At 38.6% G+C, this 24,377-nt stretch overlaps 1 protein-coding gene and 1 long non-coding RNA gene across 15 annotated transcripts in view; one reads left to right on the forward strand and one right to left on the reverse strand.

Moving 5' to 3' along the window:
* Positions 1 to 24,377, forward strand: part of LOC111561429 — a 263,855-nt gene that overhangs the window by 233,122 nt on the left and 6,356 nt on the right. For all 14 annotated transcript variants that reach the window (XM_045062243.1, XM_045062242.1, XM_045062244.1 and 11 more), the window contains one exon: positions 20,893 to 21,197. In XM_045062243.1, the coding sequence (XP_044918178.1) occupies positions 20,893 to 21,197 (305 nt within the window). The remainder of the gene's footprint in view (positions 1 to 20,892; positions 21,198 to 24,377) is intronic.
* On the reverse strand, positions 6,772 to 15,242 carry LOC109501857. Its single transcript, XR_002160197.3, has 2 exons — positions 14,778 to 15,242; positions 6,772 to 6,928 (listed from the first exon to the last, which is right to left on the reverse strand). It is a non-coding gene; the product is annotated as an uncharacterized LOC109501857 (long non-coding RNA).

The following is a 24,377-nucleotide window of genomic DNA, read 5'->3' on the forward strand; positions in this document are numbered from 1 at the left end:
GCTTTGTAAATGCTCAGATAAGCGCATGGGAAACTTCAATTTGGTCTCCTCTTTTGCAGAAGAAACAGTAGCACAGCTCAACATACTATGTAAAGCTTCATTTCTCAACAGCTCACATTTTAGTGTGTCTAAAATGATATTGACTATTTATTATTATCATCAATATTTTTAGCAAGTGCTTTACACAGGGCTAGACATTCAGGCCAGCAGAAGAAATAGCCACACCCTGGAGAATGGGATGAGACTGATGATGCCCTAGGTCTGCTTACCCAAGTGTGGTCAGCATTGGCTTCCTCCCCTGTCCTTCATTTCCTGATTAGTGTCCAACAATGGTCAGGGTGCCCGGGTGGCTCGGTTGAATAAGCGTCCAACTCTTGACTTCGGCTCAGGTCATGATCTCCCAGTTTGTGAGTTCGAGCCCCACATGGGGCTCTGCACTGATAGTGTGGAGCTTGCTTGGAATTCCTTCTCTCTTCCTCTCTCTCTCTGCCCCCCCCGCCCCCACTCACACTCTCTAAATAAATAAATAAACTTAAAAAAAAATACATTGGTGACTGGTTGCTGCCTATGACATGGCTCAGTTCGGAAGCTCTGATGGTCCCAGTCCTGGAGTTGCTCAGGTCTCTTCCATAGGAAGGTTGACTCTCCTGGAGCGTGTCAGATGACCAAGCAGGAAAACCAGAGGTCATCTCATTTACGTGCAGTTTATTACCTCTAGTTGGTTAAGCTTCAATGCATGGAATAGAAAACATTACAACTGGAAAGGATCTTAACTGGCCCAACACCCTCCTTGTATATATAAGCAACTTAGGGCTAACTACTTATGCAGGATGGTGTCAGTGGTTAGAAGTGTAGCCAATCCCTCTGCCATATCATGTGAGTATATGCCTATTCTTCTGTAGACTTTTATAACTTAAAAGGAGAGAGAAAGAGAAAATGGGTATCACTGTCTAACTCAATGCTACCGATATTCAAGACACATATTCCCATACTAGTTATCAATAGTGATGACATCTTTTATACAAAAAAAAACAGCATAATAAAATAATTAGGCATGTACTTATAAGTTTATTTACTTATAATAAGCTATATACATCAACCTCCCTCCAAAAAAATTTAACATTTGATGGTAAAACACACATAAAACACATATACAGTAGAATAGTTAAAAATAAAGGTGAAATAACTGAGGCTAGTATCATATTGACACAGAGACACAGGAGATAATTGAATAAGAAAACTGGAACTAGGCAATTACTAAGAATATTACATTTTACTCTGAGATTCTTAGCAGCCAACAGAAAAAGGAAACATAAGGGGTTAAAAAGTCAACGGTTTAAAGGAATCATTCCAGTAAAACAAACTGTTTTCTGGTTCTGAATTATAAAACGGATGTATTGCATAGGATTTTCTTCAAAGGCTACTGAATAGTGTGCAACAGAAAATGTGTTTGATATAATCCAGTAGAAGATGCAGAAGGGGTCTTTGTGCGCAGATTATTCACTTGCCTAGAAGTATAATATTAAATTCTGTGAAGACTTGTTTTGAATGACATTTGTAGGCTGATATAGGGAGTTGGCACTAGGAAAGCAACCCTGGAGAGAAAGAATGTGGTGGAGAGGTAGCATTTTAAATCCTGGATGCTTCTTTCAAGCACATTTGCACCTGTCGAGTGTGGAAAACAAGTCTCCCTTCGCCTCTGGTAAGTTGGAGAGGTAGGAGAGGTGTGGTGGAAACAGCTCAATCCTCGTTCACAGTGTGTAACCTTGCAGTGCTGGCTGCCTTGAAAGGTTGCAGGGATTATTGTGAATGCTACTCTTCTTGACATGTTTTCAAACTGAGAAACTAGGGAGACAGTACAGTTAAAAATCATCTGCTTCGGGAAGTAGAGGAAGTTACGGCAGCATAGCCTATAGCCTGAGAAGCATTCTGCCTGTCTCAAGGCACATGGCTGAGAACTGCCATCCTCAGGCCTGGGGAATGGAGTGTGGGGTACTGTCAGGCAGAGTGACCTCTGAGTCCAGCTGACTGGGAGGAGCAGAGGGGAGAGAGCAGGTGTACTAACATCCCCTTCAAGCTTGTGTCCAAGTCAGGTTTCATAGGCCCCCTCTGAGCATCTTGGGCGAGAATACCAACAGGGGCTCACACTCTGCACATCTAAATATTTAACGTTATAGATCCTAACTGATGTTAGGTAAAATATGCTCTATCCTCCTACCTTTTATAAGTATACCTTCAGGATGAAACTGGAAGTCCAGGTTCAAATTTAGAACCTCAAATTCTGTGAATTCTGCTCCAGTCCCTATCAGACCCTTTCTCTTCTTCATCTGGTTTTATCATCCTTGCAAAGGGCACCGTGCAGATGCATATGGACATTCTAACTTGCACATCCAAGCTACTTTTATATGCCACTTAATGGCATATAAAATGACAGCTTCTCAGGCTATCCCTCAGCTCTAGGGGGGCATAGAGCAGTGGCAGAGTTTACCCTAGGAAGGAAAGACCCACATAAGAGGACTGTGGAGACCTTGAAAGTAAGTTCAAGACATTTGAGCAGGGAATTCTGGGATGCCAGATATTTAGAGATGGGGAATGGGTTCCAGGTGGACAGATCTCTTTGGTCTGGTTGACTCATCATCTCATGAAGAGGAGCGTAGCCAAAAGAGGGTCACAACAGAGCCATCTAGTCTTGGTCTAAAGGTGAAAGTGAGCAAGTGAACCCTAGTTGTAAGGGCAGTCTGGATGCAGTATTTGTCACCAACGCCTGCCTCTTGACCTCCATTCGGCACCAGAGTTGATTCAGCTGACTGGCTCTCTGGTGGGATGTTGTCCTCCCTCACTGCCCTATACAAGTTCTTCCTAAAGCTGCAAGATGAGTCAAAGCAGGAAACATTGACAGAGAGGGTCTAGGGTCCTCCTCTACAAGAACTCCCCCAAATCTAGAGACTTGCTCTGCTTTGCCTTCTCACCCAGGGCGGCTCCTCTGGCTATGTCTACCAGATCCCTCAGCCCATGTGTATTCAGGTCCTCTGCCCATTTCCTAATCAGATTATTTTTTTTTTTTGATGTTGAGTTGTTTCTTTATATATTTTGGATATTAGCCCCTTATCAGGTATATCATTTAATCAAATATCTTCTATTCTGTAGGTTGCCTTTTTGTTTTGTTGAGTTTCCTTTGCTGTGCAAAAGCTTCTGATTTTGGTGCAGTCCCAGTAGTTTATTCTTGTTTTTGTTTCCCTTGCCTCAGAAGACGTATGGAAAAAATGTTGCTACAGCTTATAGCAGAAATTATTGCCCATAGTTTCTTCTAGGAGTTTTATGGCTTCAGGTCTCACATTAGGTCTTTAATTTATCTTATTTTTGTGTATGGCATGAGAAAGTGATCCAATTTCACTCTTTGGCATGTAGCTGTCTGGTTTCCCCAGCACCATTAAAAAAAATTTTTTTTTAATGTTTATTTATTTTTGAGAGAGAGAGAGAGAGCAAGCAAGGGAGGGGCAGAGAGAGAGGGAGACACAGAATCTGAAGCAGGCTCCAGGTTCTGAGCTGTCAGCACAGAGCCTGACACAGGGCTCGAACTCACGAACCGTGAGGTCATTACCTGGGCCAAAGTTGGCTGCTTAACTGACTGAGCCACCCAGGCACCCCTTTCCAGTGCCATTTTTGAAGAAGACTGTCTTTTACCCATTTTATGTTCTTGTGTCCTTTGTCATAGATTAATTGACCATATAAGCATGGATTTATTTCAGGGCTTTCTTTTCTGTTCCGTTGTTCTTTGTGTCTAGTTTTGTGCCAGTGCTATACGGTTTTAATTACTACAGCTTTGTAGTATATATTGAAATCTGGGGTTTTGATACCTTCAGCTTTGTTCTTCTTTCTCAGAATTGCTTTGGCTATTTGGGTGTTTTGTGGTTCCATACAAATTGTAGGATTATTTCTTCTAGTTCTGTGAAAAATGCTGTTGGTATTTTGATACAGATTGCATTGAATCTGTAGATTGCTTTGGGTAGTATGGACATTTGAACAATGTTTCTTCTTCTAACCCACAAACATGGAATATCTTCCATTTATTTGTGTCATTTTCAATTTCTTTCATCAATGTTTTATAGTTTTCAGAGTACAAGTCTCTTACCTCTTTTGTTAAGTTTATTCCTAAGTATTTTATTATTTTTAGTATGATTATAAATGGAATTATTTTCTTAATTTCTCTTCCTGCTAGTTCATTTTTAGTGTATAATTTGGCAACTGATTTCTGTGTATTAATTTTGTATCCTGCAATTTTACTGAATACATTTATTATTTCTAATAGTTTTTTCCTCAGCTCATGTTTGCACAGGCTCCTCTGTCCCATCTTGTGTCTATGGATAGTCATACCAAATCCTGTGACATGTAGCCCACCCATTCACAGCATTGCCTGCTTCTGTCCACAGTGCTGCTCAACATGGTCTCGTTACTCTGAATGTCATGACAGTCTTGACTACAAGCCAGTCCCCCGGAAAGATTTCTTTCTCGTGAGATTTTATAATGGCAACGCTAGAATGAATTGAGATTATGAGGTTTCCAATAGACCTGATTCAAAACCCAGATTTGCCATTTGCTAGCTTTGAAAACTTTGGCAAGTTATTCAAATTCCCTAAGATTCAATTTCTTCATCTAAAAAAATGAGGAAGATGTATTTACCTTGCAGGCTTGCTGTAAGAATTGGATAAACTGATATATGTAAAATCTTAGTCATGTATCTGGTACCTGGTAAATGTTTCATAAATGTTAAGATCCTCGCTTCAAACGTATTTCTAAGGGCATCATTTCCTACAGAATCTATACAGGCTCATTTTAAGGGTAGGTTCTCAGTTTAGCATTCAGGGCCCTTTGGCAGTTGTCTTTGTCCACATCTCTTGTCTGTCCCTGATGTGACTTTCCTGTTCCTGCCAAGTAAATTTCCATACGTCCCACAAGTGACTCATACTTTCTGGCCTCCATGGCTCTTCTGTTATTACAACTGCATTGCATTTAGTCTTTAAACAGCTCTCAGCATTGGACCTCCTCTCTACAACCTTTGATCTCATTCTGTGTCAAAGCCTAGTTTGGTATTAACTTCTTCCAAAAACCCAGTGCCACTCTCTTCTTTGCACTCTCCTTTACCACACATGGTAGATAAATTTCTGACAACACCTGTGACTGACCTCTGTAATCCAACACCTTCTCTTACAGTGTAACCTTGTCAAGAGATAGTCTGTTTCTCCTACCTTTGAAAGTGGGTGGACTCTGTGACTTCTTGGGCCAATAAGATGTTGTCAGATGTCGTTTCCAGTATTTCTGAGCCCAGGACTTAGGAAGACTGGCAGCTTCCATGTTATACCTTAGAATGCTCACTCTTGGTAAGACAAATCACTTTGTCAGAAACCTGGTTACTTTGAGGCTTCCATGCAATAAGGAAGCCCAAGCTAGCTAGTTACATGGAAAGCCCATTTGATGAGAGAGAGAGAGAGAGAGAGAGAGAGAGACCCACCAGCCCCCAGATGTTTTAGCCATTGATAGTAGCCAGCCTCCAAGATGACTGCTACCTGCTAGTGCTCATACTCTTGTGTAGTCTTCCTGTATGTACTGTGCTAAGATTGGTCTGTGTGACCAGCAACAATATGGCAGATGTACTTGTTGGTACATCACTTTGGAGATTACGATGTAAAAAATTGCAGCTGCCATCCCCCAATGTCTCTCATGACTTGCTCTGGAGAAAACCAGCTCTCATGGAGCTCCGGTAAATTGGAAAAAAATCATTCAGAGCTAGCAAGTGAAGGAACCCAGATTCAAGTTCAGGCTGCAGGATTTCGAAGCCCAGGCAATTAACCACTCTCCCTTCTACTTTTTCTATAATTCAGAAGAGCCCAAAATATAGTTCTGATTGCTTAGTAACAGTCTTGAAACCCCACCCCACTTCCACACATAAGTCAATGCATTTTTCATTTTCTAAGTGAAACAGCATTAGATTTATTATACTGTAGAACTTCACTTAGTGTAAGCCAAATACCACAGTGTATAATCATTTTAATTATTTATTTGTGTAGTTTCCAGTACTTTGTCCAAGTATTTTGTTTCATTTCTTTATATATATAAATATTTCTTTATTTTATATATATAATGAATAATGAATATATATATATATATATTCATTTCTTTATATCTTTCTATCTATCTGCAGGTCATTCCTTCTTCGGTAGTATAAAATAAGCAAACAAATTCAAAAAGAAAGAAAGGCTCATTTAATACCAAAGCAGTTCCCTCTTATGGATTTGATTTATTTCCTCTCCTCTTCCTTTTCTATACTGATATTTACTGAAAGGGTTGGCTGCAATCTTAAGCCAAACAACACATTAATCTGTGGTGACCCAGGATGCTGCTGGGGGCGAAGGTGTTGATGCTCTTTTGTGCTGCTAATGCCAAGGTTTTGTTACTCTTAACTTTATTGTTTAAATTTATTTTATGTTGCTTTTCCATGTGAGTGTTAATTACATGGTGGCTTGCTGTTGACTTCTCAATATCCTTCTTCTGTTTGCAAAGCACTGTGTCATGCTCTGTGGAAGCTGCATTAAGGAGGGTTCCTTCCCTCAAAAAGTTTAAAGCTAGTGACGGTTAAGAAGTCTACCAGCGTTTCTGGGTGGCACAGCAGGAGTAGTAAAAAGGAATTCATTCATTCTCCATGTATTTTTAGAGCATTCTACAATATTGTAGGCATTGTTTTAGGCATCTGGAATTCATCACAGAATCCAGACATCAAGTGTGTAGAGCTTATACTATTGCATATCAGACGGTGATACATGTTATCTGAGACAAATAGGGCAGGGTGAGGTGAAAGTGAGCATCTTCTTTTCGATTTCTTCTACATGCCAGATGTGTTACAGATGCTCTTGATCATCAAAATAACCCAATCCTGGAAAAATAAGAATATTTGAACTCAGAGAAATTAGGAAACTTTGATCTTTATAATACAAAGGCCATCATGCCACTGTACCATGTTATCTCCCTTTAGAAATGCTAAAACACACACACACACAAAGTTCAATGGAAGAAAATGAGAGAGCAGTGAATTCTCAAGGGGCTTTGTGGAAGTCTTCATGGAGGAGGTGGCCTTTGAGAGGGCCATTAACAAATAAGCAGAAAGAGGAGGGGAGAGCATGATCAACGAGGGAACTCTGAATACATGAGTATATATCTATTCCAGTATATATCTATTCAACTTAAATCCATGTAATTGTATAAAGGTTTTGCTATCTCAAACGTAAAACTCAAAAGGTTTTCCTACTGCATGAGAACTTATTTTCTAAAAGCCAACTTGCACTCCACAGCCCTGTAGCATTCAAATAAAATGAAAAGAATGTAAAGCAATGCTCTCGTAATAGGAAAAGGAACTTCCAGGTCAGTGTTTTAAAACAACAACAACAAAAAAACAAAATAAATAAATAAAACCCAAACCTTTTCTGGTTCTGAGCCAGAAAGACCTTTCCCAAAGAGGAGGCAGCCCAACCCAAGGCCTCCCCCAGGGGTGCTCTCTCTGATGGCCTCTTGCTAGCCTAAGTCCTCAGATCCTTGGGAAGGTCTGAATGTGACCGTCCTTGTTCATTCATTTTATGTCACAGAGTGCTGCCAGTAGATTTTCCCATTATGGAAATTGGGGATATTTTTTTCCAGGACGTATTTATTAACGGTAATGCTTTGGCTTTCTTCCATCTATTGAACAGAGTACTTATATGCATTCCACTGAAGAATGGGAATTGAGTTTTTTCCATTATCCGACCCATGTTCTTCTTAAATCTGATGGCGTCCTTTCCTAATGCTTCCAATAATGGTTTTCTCTTTGTGTACTTTTGATTGAAGTGTAATATACATATAGAGAAGTACAAAGGTCTTGATTGTTCAGATTGATGAATTCTTACAAAGTAAACACACCTGAGTAACCGGTACCCAGATTAAGAAAGAGAACCTTCCCAACACCCCCAGAAGACTCCTCATCACTACTCCCCAAGGGTGACCACTATCTGACTTCTAATAATAGTGAATAGCTTTGCCAGATTTGCACTTAATATAATTATAAATAGAATTATGTGGTATGTACTTTTTCTTGTTGGGCTGTTTTTACTCAGTGAGATCCATCTATGTGGTTGCTGGTGGTTAGAGTTTGTGTGTTCTCGGGTGGTATAGTACTCCATAGTGTGTCTACAGAGTGAACAGACAACACTGTGTCTATCCATTCTGTTGTTGATGGCATCTAGGTTGTTCCCAATATGGGGACCACAGCTATAAAAATTGCTATAAAAATAATTTATGGAACTTGCGTGTGATCCATAAGAAAAAAATTGTTATATTTATATGTTAATGGATACCCTAATTACAAGCAAAATTCTAAGTTAAAAAGAAAATTGTGCTAGAGGGCAAGTTCCTTGAAAATAAGGTATGTACCTTAGTCCCTGGTGGATTCCCAGAGCCTGCTTCCTGGTGGAAGCAGATAGCAGAGGGGTTCAGCAAACATTTGATGAACATATAAATGAACTTTAGAATTAGGAAAATTTTATCTTTAGGGAAGAAGACTGACATCTAAGAGGCCATCTTACTAATTGGTGAGCTACATTAATGTGAGTGTCCCATTAACCACCAAATGATCATTAGCAGGACTATTATTGTAAAAGAATTTCTGCAGTGGGTAGAAGGCGGGTGAGACTAGATGGCCTTAATCCTAAATGGCTAGGATTCTATTTAACATGTTGTAATTACACAAATAATGTCACTCTGGGTAAAAGGAAGAACAGGGGGAAACAAATTATTTTGTTTTATTTTTGTTTTGGGGTTATTGACTTTGTGGGTTTTTTGTTTTTTTTGTTGTTGTTGTTTTCTGGGGTTTTTTGTTTTTTGTTTCCTGTGCTAAATACTTCCCTGTGAGCACCAGAGGAAGCTGGTGTTGCAGTAAGTAGCAGTTTTCATTATACATTTATTTTGCTTAATTTTCATGTTTATTTTGTAAAAGGGCCTCAATTGTTATGTCACATGGCTTTAGTGGTATCATCGCTTTTACTCAAGGCAGAACAGAGTTCTTATGACAAACAGGACATCATACCATAAAAAGCAGAAATTCAGGAGCCAGATAACTGATGATGAATCCTGCCTAATTCATCATTCACCATTCATTCACCATTTATTAACTGTGTAACTTTGAGCCATTTATCCAACCTTTCGTTTCCTTATCTGCAAAATGTGGCCAATAATGGTACCAACCTCACAGTCATCATAGGGATGAATATATGTAAGGCACTTGAAATAATGCATGACATACTAAGCAATCAATTAGTATTTGCTTTGTTTGTAAGAACCATCACTCATATTGTAGATATTGGTTAAATGCAGCCCAACTTATTCAGTTAATATTTGTTAAAATGTTTAGGATTGACGAGATGCTATAAGTGTTATTTATTTGGTCTTGACACAAGGCAATGACGTGATTTTTCTTCCATGATTAAATACGGGGACCATTGAAGATGGAGGTTAGGGAGGAGTGCGCACATCCAGCAGGCAGACTTCACTGACAAGCAGGAGAAAGAGTGTACAGAAAACTCCTTGGGATCTCCTTGGTCAGAGCCTTGGAGAACTGGAAGAGATGAGTCCCAAGTAAAAATGCAATTCACCCCTCAGGGCTGGTGATGACTAAAGTTGGCATAGATAAGGCTGTGTGCCTTCACTTGTTTGTTCATTAGTCATTTATCCATTTCTATACTCTTCATTGTTTCCCCTAAAAAAGGATTTCCACGTTAGCATTTCTCCCCCAATTCCTTTTATTTTTTTATTCTCAAGTTAGTTAACATACAGTGTAGACTTGGCTTCAGGAGTGTAGAACCCAGTGATTCATCTCATATATATGACACCCAGTGCTAATCCCGAAAAGTGCCCTCCTTAATGCCCATCACCCATTTAACCCACCTTCATCAACCCTCGGTTTGTTCTCTGTATTTAAGAGTCTCTTATGGTTTGTCTCCCCTCTGTTTTTATCTTATTTTTCCTTCCCTTCCTCTATGTTCATCTGTTTTGTTTTCTTAAATTCCACATATGAGTGAGATCATATGATATCTGTCGTTCTCTGACTGACTTATTTCACTTAGCATAATAACCTCCAGTTCCATCCACCTTGTTGCAAATGGCAAGATTTCATTCTTTTTCATCGCTGACAAGTCCATTGTATCTATATACTACATCTTCTCTATCCATTCATCAGTTGATGGACATATGGGTTCCTTCCATAATTTAGCTATTGTTGATAGTGCTACTATAAACATGGGGGTGCCTGTGCCCCTTTGAAAGAGCACACCTGTATCCTGTGGATAAATGCCTAGTAGTGCAATTGCTGGGTCATAGGGTAGATCTATTTTTAATTTTTTGAGGAACCTCCGTACTGTTTTCCATAGTGGCTGCAGCAGTTTGCATTCCCACCAACCATGCAGGAGGGTTCCCCTTTCTCCACATTCTCGCCAGCATCTGTTGTTTCCTGAGTTGTTAATTTTAGCCACTCTGACTGGTGTGAGGTGGTATCTCATTGTAATTTTGATATATATTTCCCTGATGATGAGTGATATAAGCATCTTTTCATGTGTCTGTTTGGCATTTGTATGTCTTCTTTGGAAAAGTGTCTGTTCATGTCTTCTACCTATTTCTTCACTGGATTATCTGGGGTTTTTTAGTGTTGAGTTTGGTAAATTCTTTGTAGATTTTGGATACTAACCCTTTATCTGATATGTTTTTGCAAATATCTTCTCCCATTCCATTGGTTGCCTTTTAGTTTTGTTGACTGTTTCCTTTGCTGTGCAGAAGCTTTTTATATTGATGAGGTCCCAGTAGTTCATTTTTGCTTTTATTTGCCTTGCCTTCTGAGACATGTCAAGTAAGAAGTTGCTGCGACTGAGGTCAGAGAGGTTGCTGCCTGTTCTCTCCAGTAGGATTTTGATGATTTCCTGTCTCACGTTAAGGTCTTCCATCCATTTTGAATTTATATTTGTGTTTGGTGTAAGAAAGTGGTCCAGGTTCATTCTTATGCATGTTGCTGTCCAGGTCTCCCAGCACCATTTGCTAAAGAGGCTGTCTTTTCTCCATTGGATCCTCCTTCCTACTTTGTTGTAGATTTGGTCATATATTTGTGGGTCCCTTTCTGGGTTCTCTATTGTATTCCATTGATCTCTGTGTCTGTTTTTGTGCCAATACCATACTGTCTTGATGATTATAGCTTTGTAATATAGGTTAAAGTCCAGGACTGTGATGCCCCCAGCTTTGGAATCTGGGATCTTTTTGGTTCCATACAAATTTCAGGATCGTCTCTTCTAGCTCTGTGAAGAATGCTGGTGCTATTTTGATTGGGATCACATTGAATGTGTAGATTGCTTCGGGTCTTATTGACATTTTAACAATATTTGTTCTTCCAGTCCATGAGCATGGAATGTTTTTCCATTTCTTTGTGTCTTCTTCAATTTCTTTCATAAGTTTTCTATAGTTTTTAGGGTACAGATCTTTTACCTCTTTGGTTAGGTTTATTCCTAGGTATTTTATGGTTTTGGGTGCAGTTGTAAATGGTATCAATTCCCTGATACCTCTTTCTGTTGCTTCCTTGTTATTGTATAGAAATGTGACCAGTTTCTGTACATTGATTTTATATCCTGCAACTTTGATTAATTCCTGTATAAGTTCTAGCAGCTTTTTGGTGGAGTCTTTTGGGTTTCCCATATAGAATATCATGTCATCTGTGAGAAGTGAAAGTTTGACTCCTTCTTTGCCAATTTGGATGCCTTTTATTTCATTTTGTTGTCTGATTGCTGAGGCTAGGACTTCCAACACTATGTTAAACAACTGTGGTGAGAGTGGACATCCCTGTCATGTTCCTGATCTCAGGGGGAAAGTTTTCAGTTTTTCCCATTGAGGATGATATTAACTATGGGCCTTTCATCTGTGGCTTTTATGATGTTAAGGTATGTTCCTTCTATGCCTACTTTCCTTTTTAGTAGGGACTTTTCTGGGTTTGGCAGGAAAGGCGGTCTTAAGAGGAATATACACTGAGGGGCGCCTAGGTGGCTCAGTCAGTTAAGCGTCCGACTTCGGCTCAGGTCATGATCTCATAGTTTGTGGGTTTGAGCCCCATGTCGGGCTCTGTGCTGACAGCTCAGAGCCTGGAGCCTGCTTCAGATTCTGTGTCTTCCTCTCCCTGGCTCTCACTCTGTCTCTCTCTCTCAAAAATAAATAAATATTAAAAAAAATTTAAGAGGAATATACACTGAAATTCACTGAAATCCAGGCCTATCTCAAGAGGCGAGAAAGTCTCAAATAAACAACCTAACCTTATACCTAACAGAGCTGGAAAGCAGCAGCAAAGAAAGCCCAAAGCCAGCAGAAGAAGGGCAATAATAAAGATTAGAACAGAAGTGAATGATACAAAATCAAAAAACAAACAAACAAACCAAAAACAAAACAGTAGAACAGATCAGTGAATCTAAGAGCTATTTTTTGAAAGAATAAACAAAATGGATAAACCCCTACCCAGACTTCTCAAAGAGAAAGAGAGAGAGGACCCAAATAGATAAAATCATGAATGAAAGAGGAGAGATCACAACCAATACCACAGAAATACAAACAATTATTAGAGAATACTATGAAAAATTATATGCCAACAAACTGGACAATCTGGAAGAAATGGACAAATTCCTAGACACTCATACACTACCAAAACTCAAAGGGGAAGAAATAGAAAATTTGAACTGACCCATAACCAGCAAAGAAATTGAATTGGTTATCAAAAATCTCCCAACAAATAAGAGTCCTGGGCCAGATGGCTTCCCTGGGGAATTCTACCAGACATTTAAAGCAGAGTTAACACCTATTCTTAGCAAACTATTGCAAAAAATAGAAATGGAAGGAAAGCTTCTAAACTCATTTCTCCCCCAATTCCTGATCAGAACCTTCCAGAGCATTTAAAACTGTGGCATTTTAATCTGTTGTAAGAAGACCCTGCTCTCGTTGAGGGCCTTCTAACTGTTTATGCACTGGAATTGAAGCATCAAAATAAAGTGATCCCTAAGAATTCAGAACTGTACCAAGTAATAAACCTCAGATGAATCCTAAGTTTAGAAACGTGATTTTCTTCCTGCTCATCAAATTTTGGTAAAGTGCCTCCCTAAGGGAAAGCCACAGTGAAGAGAGCATCTAAAGTTCCTTGCCACACGTCTGGGTTAAAAAATAACAATAAGCAAACCAGATCACAAATTAAAGTATCGATGCATATTTCTGCATGCAGGTTTAAAATGTGTATAGTTTTAAAAATTAAAAGCATAATCAACCCAAAGATAAATTAAACAATGGAAATTTGCAGCAACTAAAATAATAGGTTCTTATGAAAATAATCTCACAAATCATTGAGAAACAATGTAGACTTTAATATTTGATGTGAATAAGAAACTCCCAAAATGCCCTATAATTACTTAGCTAATACACCAAGAAAATGTTCAGCTGCACTAGTAATAAATAAATGCCAATAAAAACAACAAAATAACATTTCTCTTTATCGAAGTAGCAAATGTTTAAAGCATTTTTTTTTCAACGTTTATTTATTTTTGGACAGAGAGAGACAGAGCATGAACGGGCGAGGGGCAAAGAGAGAGGGAGACACAGAATCGGAAGCAGGCTCCAGGCTCTGAGCTGTCAGCACAGAGCCCGACGCGGGGCTCGAACTCACGGACCGTGAGATCGTGACCTGGCTGAAGTCGGACGCTTAACCGACTGCGCCACCCAGGCGCCCCCGAAGTAGCAAATGTTTAAATGATAAAACCCAGAGATATTTAAGACGAAGGAGGTAAAAGTATCTATGGGAGACTAAATTGGTCTTTAGGTTTTAGGTTAGCAATAGGTGTCACGTAGATGTTTATTCCTTTAGTTCCAATAACCCCACTTCTGAAAGTCCATTTTAAGTGTTTAAAAATCTGACAAAGCTTAGCTAACAACGATATCCATCACAGCAATACTTAGTGAAATGTTTAAAATCACTGAAAACTAGAAGACTAGTTATGTATCCATTCACTACAGCAGTGAAAAATAATGCTTATGTAATTTGCAATATAAGAGTAAAGAGTTCTGCGATAATGTTAAGTGAGGGAAGCTAGTCATAAAATACAGTGTGATTGCAATTATGTAAATACCATCTTAAAAAAAAGTTTAAAAAATCTATAAAAGTCTAGGCATCATGCAAAAAGACAAATGAAGTATATTGAAATAGCACATAAGTGGTTGTTTCTGGGGGGTAGAGCTATGTATAAGGCTTTCCTCCTTTTGATTTATCCACAGTTGTATACCTTATCCACATAATCTGTAATAAGGATATTTATCTGTTACATTGGAAACAATTTTTGGTAATTGAAAAAATAAACAAATGAGGAAAAAAAAATATGGGAACTTTCATTTTCTTTTCCCAGCAGAGTAATAGAACAATTTATTTTATCTGACTTGTGGCTACCTGTTCCATTTGTGGAGTATAGATGCTAAATCCAGTGTCCTCCTAGCCAAGCCTTTCCCCTGCTATAGCTCCTTGGCCTGCAAGATCAAGTCTTAAAGCCATTCAAGGTCTTATTAAAAACTAAAGGGATACCCCAAACATTTAGTGCTCGATTTCTTTGGAAATTTAATCTTCTAATCAAGTCTGAGAAATTTTTTAAATTCATTTTCTTAAAACATTAAATCCAACTTTAGTTATATTGCTGATTAAATACCTTTTGATCTTTGAGATCACCATGCTTGAGAAAGCTTTAAGCATATTCATGTTCAGGGATTGTGGGCGTAAGTAAGATTCAACTCCTTTCTCATTTGTTACGTGAACTGCCCTCATCGAGCGCAGGCTATCACTGCAAAGTAGATGAAGAAAGCACTGCAGTATTAAAACTTATAAAAGGTTGATGACTCCCTTACAGAAGGTTCCAGCCTGACTTCTATGGTCTCATGGGCTCTGTGTGTCATCAAGACGTCCTAAGATTCTGAAGCCCCAGTTCCGTGGCTCTGAGGGACTTGGGACCTGGCATTAGGAACAATGCGTGTCTATTATGTTTCATTCTCAGGAACCCATCTGACAGCACTCGTCAGGTCACATGTTGTCTGTGCTCAGCATACTATGCTGCTGACTTCTTGGACTCTAAGTAGGGACCCAACCAAGGTTGGGCTCCTTACTAGGAGAGGTCCTCATTAAAACTCAAACCCTGGGGCGCCTGGGTGGCACAGTAGGTTAAGCGTCCGACTTCAGCCAGGTCACGATCTTGCGGTCCGGGAGTTCGAGCCCCGCGTTGGGCTCTGGGCTGATGGCTCAGAGCCTGGAGCCTGTTTCCGATTCTGTGTCTCCCTGTCTCTCTGCCCCTCGCCCGTTCATGCTCTGTCTCTCTCTGTCCCAAAAATAAATAAACGTTGAAAAAAAAATTAAAAAAAAAAAGAGATAAAACTCAAACCCTACAATTTCTCCCCTTTGAAATCTTTCTTCCAACAGCGTCTGATTCTAAAGTAGCTGTTACTTTAAGATAAACTATAAGAAATAAATTCTGGCCAGCGTAATAATGCTTATTTACCTCTCTTGGAGGGTTTATATTATTATAAGTTATATATTATACATAATATAGTGCTATACTATTATATACTCATATATATAGTCTATAATACAATTATATATTAGTATATATTAACACTGTACCAAACTATTATAATCATAGGTTTAATGTTATACTATTTTTAAATATTAGTCCCAGAAAAATAAAAAATTTCAGTGGAATTTCAGATATTGTTACTAACCAACAAGGGAGATATTTCAGGAGTCTGTACTTTCCATATATTCCATATCACACTCCACTGACTTAAAAGGCTGGCTTAGACTGAAGGCTGTACAAGATATCTCAATTCCTAATTTTTCAGTATGGGCCAAAAAAAGAAAGGAACACTCAACAATTTCAGGTAACTATTGTGTGGATTTCTAAAATCTCTAACAAGAATCCATACCTCAAGAGAGCTGACCTTTCTTTGTTTCAGGTGTCATGTGTCTTTTTCGCTCAACAGTTAAGGTCATGAGTATATGTCACATTGCTCAACAAAACCCACTGATTGACACAAACTCTGTGACACAACGCTAGTCTCTTGAATTGAAATGCGAAAAATATAGTTTTAGTCTAGACCATACCAGCCATCAGATCAAAATAGCAGGTATTTTGATTCTTCAGTTCAGAGGTCACGTATGATAATTCAGCCCTTGGTTATGGACTGGGAGAAAGTCAAAGATTGGTATGTGATGGTTGACCTCTTCTTATCTGAGCTCATCTAGTCAAAAACCAAAGGGGACGTTTTCATTATCCAGAATCATTTTGCAGGAAATAATTTTTTAATAGATTGGTCTTTCACAATATGAAAAAAAAAGGTTTCTATCTCTAGTTCTGCTCCACGATTATCATTTTGTTGAACATCCACAATGTTTTTTGTTTTGCTTTGTATTTTAGGCAATTCAAATGTGTTTCTGTAATACTTACTTTCTGTTAATTTTGAGATATGCTTTAAGGAAGTAGTGTGCGTAATGGAAAGATTACTGGATGCTGGGTCCATACCAGCTTTGTGACTCTGGCAAGTCAAAACTTCTAAGCTGCAATTTCCCTTGTCCATAAAGAGAAGATTTCACCATCCGCCCTACAAATCTCATAGTGGATGGTGATAATACATTAACATAATAATACATGTTAAGGTACTCTACAGATAGTACCTTATCTCTATAGTAATTAGATAATTAATTAGAAAAAAAAAGAAGGAATTTTTATATAAAATTAGCTTTAGAATATAACCAGAACTGCAATCCTTCACTCATATGTTAAATATAGTAGGTTTCAATTTTGTTTCTGCTGCTGACTAGACACATAACCTTAGACAAGCTATTTAACCTCTCTGACTCAGTTTCTTCACCTGTCGTGCCTACTTACTTAGGGTTTTTGTGGGTATTAAGGACTGTAATGCATGTAAAGTATAGAGCAATGCGACTGGCTACAATTATTATGATCACTCATCTGGGTTAAATTCTCACCAACCAGTCTAAAAATTTTGATCAAGGTTTATGGCCATTTTGGAAATTTGTGGTAAACAACAACAACGAAATATTTTTCCTTGAAACGGGGTTAATGTTGATGAGCATTTGAATTATTCAGTAATTATTTTTGCTGTATCCTTTATTTGACTAGAGAAATATTTATAGGGACTATTTAATGGTCATATCTTTATTTTAGAGAGAACATTTCTTTTAGGTATGGTTAAAGTTTGTTCCACACAGAAGTAGCATTACAGTGTATTTGATTTTTCCTCTTGTTTGCATTTATCTATTTGATAAATCTACCATGAGCCAGGCATTATGTCTGGATTAACACCAGGGGTGCTGGTGCAGATGGGAAACTGGCTATGGCAAGAGAAAATCTACCAAGGAGAGCCCTCAAAATGTCTCCTTCCTAAGCTACTTCAATTGCATGACCAGAAATAACTCAGGCGCAGTCTTGGTTGGAGGTGGGGATTATGCCCTGTTCCAAGGGCAGCCCTGTTTCAGGTCTTTGATCTCCCTAGGGGAGATCCTTCATCAGATCCTCCCCCCACCTCCATCAACCTGAGCTCCTTGCAACACTTGGGCAATCTACCGCCAGGACAACTCCAACCTAACTGCCTCCTGCCCAATCCCACCTACACAACGGAAGCCAGCCCAGAACCAAGTCAGGTGTATTTGTTCCAACTATCATGATGGATTAAATTCTCATTTCTATGCAGCAGCAGCAGCTTGGAGTGAAGAGAAATAAATGTTGGCGAAGATATACTTGTAAGGGCTCATTAGAATATAGACACAGACTAGGAACTTCCTAAGAGCTGAAGGAGAATATTACAAGTACTGAACGTTCTATTTTTTCATTACTATAAAATTAAATATGGAACAGAATAAATTGGGAGATGATTCGCCTCATAATATGAGTGTGACTAGAAGTTGAAATGGGAAATTAGTATTGTAAAGCAAATCTAATCATAGTTTGAAATATAAATAAGAAAATTTCAAGATCACTTCAGAATACTAAGATAAGTACATGTAGATTTTATAAAACTCTACTGTAATATTCTTTTATAATATTCTACCATGATCTTGTGCATCTATTCAAATTTAGAGGCCTTAGTATGAATGTATTAAATCATTTCCAAAGTTCTGAAAGTGATCACACTGAGGTGCAGTAAAGAATGGAATGTTGGTTTCCATTGTTTTCTATTACTAACCAAGTGTTTTTTATTGTTTCTATTACCAGAAACAAATAACTAAAATACATATTTTCTACTATTTTCAAATAGCATTTTATTTTCTAATATTTTTCTAATTATTCTAAATATTTTAATAATTATTATTCTGATAATATTTCAATATCATTTTCTAATAATTCCTCAAAGGCTAGATTTGTCATCTTTATTCCAGCAAGGAACCTGGTTTGGCTCAGGAGATATTCATGTCAGAAGGAAGGAGATAAAACACTGCCCTCAGCCCACCTCAAGTTGTATTCTGGCCAAGAGTTACATCTGAATGTGTGCGATCATAGAACAAACCTTCTCCTCTTTGTACCCTTATTTTTGGGATAGAGAATCACACATGATTATTCTTATCAGCTGATACATACTGAGGCCCTGCTATATGCAGGATTGTATAAAATGCACAAAGACACAGAAACCTGCCCTCTAAAATTTATGCAACTGTGTTCATTCCCTTGAAACTTTGTTTCTAAAATGGACATTTTGAAGTAAAGGTACATCAAGAGAATTGTAAAAAGGCTCAAGTAATGTACAGAATGATGTTCATGTCAAATGCAAAGCAAAGACATTATTTTCTTTACTGGGACTTGTGTACATTTTGGTTCTTTTTTTTTTTTTTTATTGTCTTAGTATACAAAACTGGGAAGGGATGTTTAACTGAAATAGTTCTAATGTTCCCGAGTTTTCTTTATCCATGAGACTAGGAGCTTAGTGGCCCCTAAAATATTTATTAAAACTGCTGTCATCTTTGTCTAATAAAAGCTGGGTGGGTTTTTTATTTGATGCAATTTTTAGAGTATGGGAAAAGGGGAAGGAGGGAGAGATCTGATGGATGGTTATGCGAATTTAGGTATCAGGATTTTATTATACCTGAGAAAAAAAGCCATGTCCTTTCCTATGTTCGATTGCTATTATTGCTTTATAGCTCTTTACTCTGGTGAATTGGAAAAAAATATTGAGAAATAGGAAAGGCTTTTTAAGACCATGTCACATGCTGGGGTCAATTTGAAGATGAAAGTATCAGAAGTAATATTACATTTCTTACCACGGCAGTCAGCCAAGTCATTGGAGTTGCTTTTAATTAAACCCTAATAAGCTCTCACAGAGGTACACAGACCAAAGCCATATCTCTTTTGAATTGAATGGACTTTTTTGACCACAAAGCAGGCGTTCGCAAGTACACACTATGGAGAGGCAGAGAGAGTCATCCCCCTTATCCACCATGTTGCCCTGCCTCCCAGCACGGCAAGCACTTCCTTCACACTGTGTATTTTCGTTGTGTCTGAACGAACACCTTATGCAGCACAGTGTGACGATGTGCTTTACCCCGGATGATGATAAAATTAGTCCACGCAACATTAACTGCAATTGCCTGCATCTAACTAGAAGGTGATTGGCCCTCCACAGCGCTCCTCTCCTTCTGGGAGCTGATGGATTGTTTACCCCCGTGGAATGGTCTTGCTCTGTTGCTCCAAACGCGTGTAAGAGCCCCGATAGTTTGTGTTCCACCTCCCCTAGGAAGGAGCTAAAAAACTCTTTGCCAGATTTCTTTGCAGCAAAGGCCCAGGCGTGCGTCCCAGGTTCTGCCAATCCTTTACAATCGTGTAATTTCTTCACAATCTTTTGTAAAGAAAGTGGGAAAGCAGCACCAGCAAGGCCATGTCCTAGCAAAGGCAGTGGTGGAGGTGGCGGCGGTGAAGTTCTGGCCTCCCATCGGTGGTAGAATTAGAGTTGGTGGCTATGATATCTTCTCTGGAACATCCCACACTGTAGTTTGGATGTTAACTTCCACCCAGTTGGGCTCTAAGCCTGTTCCTTTGATCTTCTCAGAGTTACTGGGAACTACTTAATAACGTTTCATAGAATCCTTTTCTGACTGAATGGTCTCATACTCTTTTGTTTACAACTAAGAATGCTGAGAGTTTTACAGATGGAGAATTTTTTTTAAACAAGCATTTTTATTCAGTTACCACCGTCTTGTAACTTTACCTGTGCCAGAGATTTGCATTTAATTCTTAAAGGACTTATTCTTTTTTTTTTCCTCTGTGTGTTTCTAAAACACATTTGAGGAGATTTAAACAACTTTAAACAGTTTGACATGATATCTGGAGAGTGATTCAGAAAGGCAGATGTACCCTGGGTGCCCATGAGCATTGTGAATCAACGCTCATAAATTTTTTTAAAAAAAGAATAAAGTGAGGGGCGCCTGGGTGGCGCAGTCGGTTAAGCGTCGGACTTCAGCCAGGTCACGATCTCGCGGTCCGTGAGTTCGAGCCCCGCGTCAGGCTCTGGGCTGATGGCTCAGAGCCTGGAGCCTGTTTCCAATTCTGTGTCTCCCTCTCTCTGCCCCTCCCCCGTTCATGCTCTGTCTCTCTCTGTCCCCAAAATAAATAAACGTTGAAAAAAAAAAATTTAAAAAAAAGAATAAAGTGAATAGTAACAATAAAATAGAGGGAGGCTGAGGAAGGAGAGCAACAGAAGAGCATGAAGAGTGTTGTAGCGCAAATATAAAACTGTGCTTAATCTAGACTTGTATTTTGTATACAGAGCAAGGAGCCCAAAGTGCTGCACAGTGTGGAGGGAAGATTAAAGTTAATACTGAAGGACAAGGGAGGATAACATGGAATGAACATCTGAGGAAGGACTGGAGGAAAAAGCAGATTGCAAATCTCAAGGTAGAGGCCTTCTTCAGAGAAACCACGGAGCTCAGGCCTGGATGCGAGAGGGAACAGGACCACGCCTTCAGCAGGAGTGAACCTCCCAGGGTGCAGGAGCCTTCCTTGAAGTGTAATCTTGCCAAAGCCAAAACACACACAAACAGAAATCAACAATATGTGCATTACGCCTGTTATGTAAGCATTTGGGGTTTTTCCTGGAGTGAGTCCCTTGGTTGAAGAATTTGTGTTTTAGTTTTGCACATTAGTTTTACACGTTGCATATCATTTTCTTCATTATTATCCCCCAAGCATTTGTCCAGTGCTCCTCTTTATGGGATATTTCACTAGGTCCTACTCACATGAAAGCAGGGAGAAACTGTTCTTGCCTACCAGGAATTTATAATTCAGATCTCGAGGAAGGCAGGAACTGGACTGAGACAGTCGGATGGTTGAGATCAACCCTTCCCTAACCTTTCCTTTCTTAAATACCAGTGTTCTGAGAACATCAGAATGCTCTTTAACTGTTAATATTTTCTTGTTGTTAAAGTGATTTTAAGATCAAACACAACAAAATTTTAAGAATGACATGCTTATGAATAATCAAAGGGACAACATGGAAAGCTATTTTCACCTCTTGCTTTTTCTCATAAGTATTAGATCTAAAAGAAACTTAAAAAGGAAAACAAACCTTGTAATTTATTACTATCTTTGATATGCAACAGGTCGGTTTTGATGTTCTTAATAGGTCTAATTTAATGCTAAACTTTAAACTTTCCCTGGAAGCAAAGTTCTCTGAATGCTTTATTTCCCCCCCCCCCCCCCCCCAGATTGTTGCATGGAATGGAAAAACAAGATTTCAAGGAAGAACACAATACTGATCTGAACATTCAGTGTATATAGCTTTAGAACATGAAAACATTTATGGTTTTTAAAATATGTTATCTCTTGCCTGGTAAAATTTTCTTAGACTACATTACCCAACAGCAACCTGTGACTAAAATTTGTCTTTCTCTGAGACTGGCTTATTTCACTTATTTCGCTCTCCAGATCCATCCATGTTTTTGCAAATGGCAAGATTTCATTCTTTTTTAAGTCTGAAATATCCCATTGTGTATGTATGTACCACATCTTCTTTACCATTCATCTATTAAGAGACACTTGGGCTGCATCCATAATTTGACTATTGTAAATAATGCTGCAATAAACATAGGGGTGCATCTATCTTTTTAAATGAGTGTTTTCATATTCTTTGGGTAAATAACCAGTGGAATTACTGGATTGATCATATGGTGATTCTATTTTTAATTTTTTGAGGAGTCTCCATACTCTTTTTCCATAGTGGCTGCACCAATTTGCATTCCTATCAGCAGTGCACAAGGGTTCCCTTTTCTCCACATCCTCAGTGACCCTTGTTCCTTATGTTGTTGATTTTAGCCATTCTGCAGGTATGAAGTGATAATCACATTGTGGTTTTGATTTGCATTTCCCTGTTGATGAGTGATGTTGAGCATCTTTTCCTGTGTCTTTTGGCCATCTGGATGTCTTCTGTGGAGAGATGTCTGTTCATGTCTTGTGCCCATCTTTTAATTGTATTACTTATGTTTTTGGTGTTGAGTTGTATAAGTTCTTTATATATTTTAGATATTAACCCTTTATTGGGTATGCCATTTGCAACCATCTTCTCCCATTCCATAGGTTGCCTTTTAGTTTTGTTGACTGTTTCCTTTGCTGTACAGAAGGTTTCTATTTTGATTTAGTGTCAGTAGTTTATTTTTTAGAAGGCTTATTCTTTGAACTTATTTTGGTTTTGATTTGATTTCCTTACATTAAAAATAATTTTTATGTTATTAATTGTATTTAAAAAAATTTTTTAATGTGTATTTTTGAGAGAGAGACAGAGTGTGAGTGGGGGAGGGGCAGAGAGAGAAGGAGACACAGAATCTGAAACAGGCTCTAGGCTCTGAGCTGTCAGTGCAGAGCCCAATGCAGGGCTTGAACCCATGAACTATGAGATCATGACCTGAGTCAAAGTCGGAAGTTTAACCAAGTGAGCCACCCAGGCACCCCTATTAATGGTATTTTTAAACTGCATTAAATTATTAAAGAAAATAGATGTGATCTAAGTTAATTATTTTTTTTAATGTTTGTTTATTTTTGTGAGAGAGAGCTCGCGCACATGTGCACCCGAGTTGGGGAGGGGCAGAGAGAGAGGGAGGCAGAATCCAAAGCAGCCTCCAGGCTCTGCGCTGTCAGCACTTGCGGGGCTCAAACCCACCAACCACGAGATCATGACCTGAGCCGAGGGGGATGCTCAACCAACTGAGCCACCCAGGAGCCCCCAAGTTAATTATTAAATAATTTTCACTTAAGATTTTTTTTGATGATGAAAATATATTGTTACTTTAAATTGTATTTTATTGAATATTTATCAACTATTTGTAGTTCTTCCTTGTCAGTTTCCAATTTATTTCCTTTGCCCATTTGTCTCCTGAGGCCTTATTTTTTCCTTGATAATTTGTGTGAGTGTTTTGTGTAATAAGGCTATCAGTCTTTTTCATAATTTGTTGCAAATATTTGCTAGTTTTATGATTTTATATCATTTTTAACTTTAAAAAGTTCCCTTGTTATTTAGTCAGGTTCTCCACAGCAGGCTTTAGAAGCACTCAGTCCATGTATCAATAGTAGCATTATTCGTGATTTCTTTAAAACCATTTAGGGTCTGTATTAGTCATGTGTTATACTCCATTGGCTTTACAAGCTATTGTATGCCAATGCCAAACTGAATTATTACATCTTATGATGTTTGGGGAAGGGGTTCTTAGTATTGTCCTTTTTCCAAAACTGCCTATGCAATCTGTACTTATTTTATTTGCCTGGATGCACTTACAGTTGTTTTGATAACATCCTCCCAAATTCCTTAAGCATTATGTATTTTATTAAATCTGTGGGGCGCCTGGGTGGCGCAGTCGGTTAAGCGTCTGACTTCAGCCAGGTCACGATCTCGCGGTCTGTGAGTTCGAGCCCCGCGTCGGGCTCTGGGCTGATGGCTCAGAGCCTGGAGCCTGTTTCCAATTCTGTGTCTCCCTCTCTCTCTGCCCCTCCCCCATTCATGCTCTGCCTCTCTCTGTCCCAAAAATAAATAAAAAACGTTGAAAAAAAAATTTAAATCTGTAAATTGACTTTGGAAGAATAGACATCTTTCCAGTACTTAGCTTTTCCATTTAACAATGTGTCTCCATGTATTCAAATTTTCTTTTCAGTATTTTAGCAAACTTGATGATTTTATTCATATAGTTCCCACAATTTCCTGGCCAAGTTTACTCTTGGGTATTTTATATTTTCTCTTGCTTTTGTGAACAGGAGCTTTTGCCCTTA

Source organism: Felis catus, chromosome A1 (genome assembly GCF_018350175.1).
Source record: "Felis catus isolate Fca126 chromosome A1, F.catus_Fca126_mat1.0, whole genome shotgun sequence".
Lineage (NCBI taxonomy): Eukaryota > Metazoa > Chordata > Mammalia > Carnivora > Felidae > Felis > Felis catus.